Genomic DNA, 6,000 nt, shown 5'->3' on the forward strand with positions numbered 1-6,000 from the left:
TGGTGTGATTTTAACGGTATGAGTTTAAATGTATCAAAATGTTGTAAAGTCCGATATACCAGAAAAAAAATTGAGCCACTTACTACAACTTACTATATTAACAGCGAGCCACTATACGAAACAACTCACGTCCGGGACTTAGGTGTCATTCTCGATACTAAACTACGTTTTAACTTACACATAGAGCACGTTGTTAAAAAAGGATTTAAAGCCTTGGGATTCGTCTTGCGAAACTGTAGGGATTTTAAAAAACCAACCACTAAAATTGTGATCTACACTGCTCTTGTTCGTGGTGGCCTAGAGTATTGTAGCGTTGTGTGGAACCCACATTACGATATATATATAAAACGCATAGAAAACATACAAAAGAGATTTCTGTGGCACCTATCATATAGCTGCAACTTAGCAAAATCCCTACCCTCTTATGATGATCGTTTGAAACACTTTCACTTAACATCTTTATTTAATCGAAGAAAGCAATTAGATAACATGTTTCTGTATAAGCTAGTCAATGGTAAAACTGATGCCCCTCATCTATTGTCTCAGATTAATTTTACTATCCCCAGGAGAATGCCAAGATCATTAAAGTATAAGCCATTTTCTGCAAAACCTGCTCGCACTAATTTGGGGCATTACTCTCCTCTTAACAGAATGCTCAGAAATTATAACAATATTCATAATCTATGCCTCGAAACTTCTTTATGTAATAATAAACAAAAAAAATCTGATAAAGTTATTGATATATTTTCTAATAGTCTGCACACATTTAAATTCAATATTTGTATTTCATTTGATATAAATTTTAATCAATTTTAATTCTATTTAATTAATCCATTTTATTTTTATTTCATTAATCAATTATTATCTGTGACTAAATTTCAATTATGTTCCCATTTTATCCACAATTGATGTTGTTTTTACTTTTTTAATTTGTATATTAAGCAATGTAATTTATTTTAAATTAATATTGTTATTTGTTTTTTTTTCCCAAAATTTTGTTGCTTTATAAAATGCATGTTGTTTGTACCTATAAGTGAAGCAACACTTACCAATTATTTTTATGTTAGAATAATATTGTATATGTATAGTGACTGCTTTGTTGGTGCAACTAAATAAAAAAAAAATAAAAAAAAAAAAAAAATACTCTGCTTCGCAAGGTGTTATAGTTGTGCAGAAGAAGCAGGAAGAAACTTCACAACAGCATATGTTTTAATAAAGTTAAACACAGATTTATACATATACACTTTATCAGATGAGTCAAAACATCCAATTTTAATTTCCCAGGAGGTGCACCAGATGAGAAGGAAGATGCTAGTGGTTGGCGAATGGCTGTAAACCGTCGCGTGACCACTCCAAGGACCCTCACAGCTGTCTCCGTGGGTATCAGCGGTAGGATACGCTTCGAGGACCTCCCCCCTCATTTCACACAGCAAGTAAGGTTACATATGTTTCAAATTCAAAAGTTCTTTATTCAATATGCCTATTTATATATTTAATGGAATCAGGCGCTACCTCGCGGAAGTTCATCCTAAGTAAGAAAAGGACCAATATTTAGCCACTTCCGCACATGCAGTGGTAGTCGTGTAATAAAGTGCACCGCCCGCCAGCCCGCTGATAAATGCGTATGCTCTCTAAAAAAATGTGGGACAAAAACGTTTATTCGTTACCTGAATCTTGAAAAGGAAAGTGCTAAGAAAATATTTTAGAAATATAAACAGATAGTATATCACACAAATTATAGTGAGGCAGTGTTATTTTGTTTGAGAGTGCTGGAGAAGTCAGAAGTTTACAAGAAATCAATATCAGGTAATTAGGGGGTCTACCGAACACGGAAAAACATGGCAAGGGGTCTACGGCATAAAAAAAGTTTGGGGAACTCTGCTCTATGAAGTCGAGTCGCTGAATGCGGGTAGCGTTTGGGAAAGCCTATGTCCAGCTGTGGACATCTTAAATTATGATGATGGGCGATAAAAAGAATACAAGGTCAATTTTCATTTTGAAAAAAAAAAGTTTTTTTTATAAGAATTTTCAGGATAATTATGACACCGATATTTTCAGGATCTATCGGACGATGGCGTCTATATATTGGACACTGGGGAAGAACTATACTTCTGGAAAGGGAAGAACATTCCGGAAAGAGTGAATATGGCCAAAGATAAAATAATTGAGGTGAGTTCACCCGTTTTTTTTGTCTTATATATACACGGTGTGTTGTTAAATTGAAAGTATTTTAAAAAATCGTAGATAAAAAAACTAAAAAATTTAGGAAACAAAATTCAAAAATAGAAAACAGGTAATTTTTTTTAAATAACCATTATAACAGATAATAGAATGGAAAATACCAAAAAATAAAATGTAAATAAAGAGATGATAAATAAGACAAAATTATTACGAATTGGTAATAAATAATGTAGGAAAACAAAGTTTGAATAAATGTAAAAGCACGCGTTGATCGCACAGATAAACATAAATGAGGGAGTAGTAAATACAGACATAAATTATTAAAGCTAAATGAAAAAAATAGCTTATATTAAATTATAAAAGTTCTCTGACACTGGCGGTAAAGGAATTTAGGTGGCTTAATAAAAAAAAACGTCGACACTGTTCGAATATAGAACTCAAATTCGTTAAAACTCGCTGGTAAAACGTTTAAAGGATTGCGAGCGTTGATCTGCGAATTCTTTTTTTGAATTACGTAATTTTCTTCGGTTTATTAGCGTGAACGCAACTATTGGTAACCTTTGATACTTATAGACATTCAGAGAATTTTTATATTAACATATATGAAACACTTCAAGTCGCCGAAGTAATTAAAAAAAATGCCAGCATTAATAATAATATATTTATTTACTCATTTAAATGAGCAAATTATATATATACAGGATGTAACAAACAGCGGCAGAATACTAAAACTTGCGAACTATCTATATATTTTATCTATTAGGAGCTGTTACAACAAGTATCATTTGCTTCTTTTGATAATTATTTTTATTCTTTTTATAAAATACACTAATTTTTCTATCAAATATCAAATCAAATAAAAAAACATGACACAATATTTACGCTTATTTATGATATATACTTATATATATGTATAAATGTGTGTGTGTGTGTGTGCAGTAGGTTAGGATTTCTTTATTAAAATAAATATTTATGCCCCACCAAAGACTTTCAAATTCAATCCCTGCTTCCCGATAACGACACACACACACATATGTAAAGATAATAAATTTTGCACGCACATTATAACACACCGTTTTTAGTTTTTTCATCACCATTATCATCACCGTCGTGATCATCAAAAAGTATAAATAAATGAAAAGTATAATCGATGTCAATATTTTCGTCAGGAATATATAGAAGATGATGGTCTGGAAAGAACAGTGGACTCGGCTATCGTGGTCTCCGTGAAGCAAGGTAGGGAGCCGACAGTCTTCAAGAAACTGTTCCCGACCTGGGAAGACGATATGTGGCAGGTGAGTGATGAATATTTTTTTTTCATAATTCCTTCCAGCCTCTCAATATATGTATATCTATGTCCCCAAGATGGGGCTGAGGGCGTCCACAGTACGTCGCCATCCCGTGCGGTCTTGAGCCTCGCACTTTACTTCGCTCCGCGTCATTCCAGCTGCCTTCACTTCTGCAGCGATCGTCCGCCAGGTTTGCTTTGGGCAGCCACGTCTTCGCTTTCCTTGAGGATTCCATTCTAGGGCTTGCCTCGGTATGTGATCAGGGTATCTTCGGAGCGTGAGCAGTTCCACTTGCGGCATTTGATCTGCTGGTCGATCGGCATCTCACCACAGCGTTTCCATAAATCTACGTTGGAGACTTTCTCAGGCCAGTATATACCGAGAATACGTCGAAGACAGTTGTTAACGAAGACTTGGAGCAGACGCGAGATATCTTTGGTCAATATCTTTTATGTCTTAACGAAATTTAGGAAATGTTTTTTATAGCTCACATGTCATCAAAAAGCCTTAAATCATTTATAAATCTGTAAGAGATACATTACGTCATCATCAGCGGCGCATCGAAAAGGGGAATTCCACAGAAATATAATAAAATGAGGGAATCTCCAATGCGGGTAGTTTTGAAAGTAATAACAAAACGAAGTCCAAAGTAGAAGTGTGTATATGTGAGTGATGTATTTGAAGTAATCCTGCCAGCCGATCTAGGCTTTGCAGTTTCATCGAAATTGAGCCCGTGGAAACAGAGGTCCACGGACTAAAAAAATTTATCTATCGTGCTCCAGTTACGACGAAGACGTCCACACGCGGAGAACTATAACTGTGTAGGTGTATAGTGTAGTGAGTGGGGTGTATTGTGTGTAGCACGAAGCGAGGACTACTCGGCGGTCGGGAGAGACACGGGCCTCTCCGGACCGCCCTCGCTTGAACGCGGGTTAGGCGGACGCGGCCGCCGTGTCATGTGTGGTGCATGACATGTGCAACAAGACCGCCGGGGCTCGATATGAGGCGTATATTCTGATTTCGAGACGGGGGAGCGGATATTATTTTAATACCGCTTTAAGGATGGCCAAAAGGAGTGCGTATATACTGTACTGTACTGTTTCTGAAGAAGTTGATGCTGTTAGCCTTGCGGCTTTTACAGCTTCATTTGTATGAGTTCACGGAACGGAGGGGTCCGTGAACTTTAAAACTTAACAAAGTTTGAGTGTCGGAACTCGTATCAGGGTTTGGTGGTGGGCGTATATTCAAACTCGGCTCATTTTTATACCGATTTAAAACTATGAAAACAATGTTCAACCAATAAAAATCATCAACCAATCACAAGCCGAGAAATATTGTATAGCGCTCTCTTTCGCACGATGTATATAAACAATTATATTTCTATGGGATTCCCCTTTTCGATGTGCCGCTGACGAAGACGTAATGTTGCACCTACAAAGCCGTTATTCCGAAACTTTAATGGAATGCGACAGATAGTAAACAATGATTAATTTTAATACGTACAAATTCGAATTAAAAAAAAAGATTTAAAAACTTTTAAGTTAAACGGTATTTTGATACCCATATCGTGGTGGTGGTGGAAAAATATGTACCCAGTCCGCCAAATTGGAACGGCGTCCATCTTGAATTTTAAATTTTGACATAATCATCGTGTTTTACTAGTGTAGCCCTTTCATTTGATACCCATATTGAAGGGGTTAAGGAAAAATATGTAATCCGCCATTTTGTATCGGCGGCCATCTTAGATTTATAATGTTATTGATTTTATTATATTGTATTGTCATCTAAATTAAATGTGTGTACCAAAATTTCAGATCAATCTGACAACGGGAAGGTGCTTAAATTTCAATTTCTAATTTTGACCCAAATAAATAAACAAATTTCGTACGGGTCGAACTAGATAGAACCGTTTAATAAAAAGTTATGTCTTACTACTATATTATTACGTTACTTATTACTTCTGAAACCATTGATTTTTGGATATAACATATTGATTAATTGTCAGCACTTGAATTATATATGTACGGATTTAAAGCTTTCAAATCTAACCAATATTTTTATTTACACTTCGTTGGAAACCAAAAAAAAATCTAACAAGATATATAACAAAAAACATCGTTTACATATTGATAATTAAATATACGAAGTGTAGCTGTCAAAGCGCCCGTCAAAACAAATGACAATTTTTTTTTTCAGAACCAGATATCATACGAAGACATCAAGAACGAAGCCAAAGCAGCGAATAGCAAATAAAACATAACATTTATTTTAATTTTCTATTGTCTATATTAATTATTTAAATTTTCATATTTAATGAAAATATTTGATCAAAAAAATATCTGTTTTATTTCAAATCATGCGTATAATATTTTAAAAGTATAAAAAAAGGTTGGAGGTTTATAATCCACGTGTGTTATCAGCAGGGGCGGCTCTAGCTCGTGTAGCGCTCGTGTGCAATGAAACCCCAGAACCTCCTAAACCTGAACCCCCCCCCCCCCCCCCCGGCTATATCTATTAACTTTGCCGCCGT

The 6,000-nt window shown here is 35.2% G+C and overlaps 1 protein-coding gene across 1 annotated transcript in view; it reads left to right on the top strand.

Moving 5' to 3' along the window:
- Positions 1–5,735, top strand: part of LOC137927366 (gelsolin-like) — a 32,187-nt gene extending 26,452 nt beyond the window's left edge. The window contains 4 exon segments of the mRNA XM_068771159.1: positions 1,285–1,433; positions 2,059–2,169; positions 3,351–3,476; positions 5,667–5,735. Of these exon segments, the coding sequence (XP_068627260.1) occupies positions 1,285–1,433; positions 2,059–2,169; positions 3,351–3,476; positions 5,667–5,723 (443 nt within the window). The 3' untranslated portion in view covers positions 5,724–5,735.
- The last annotated feature ends 265 nt before the right edge of the window (positions 5,736–6,000 follow it).

The sequence above is a fragment of the Battus philenor genome, unplaced genomic scaffold (genome assembly GCF_028537555.1).
Source record: "Battus philenor isolate CCGP_79_NKW_IND1 unplaced genomic scaffold, ilBatPhil1.0.hap1 SCAF_30, whole genome shotgun sequence".
Lineage (NCBI taxonomy): Eukaryota > Metazoa > Arthropoda > Insecta > Lepidoptera > Papilionidae > Battus > Battus philenor.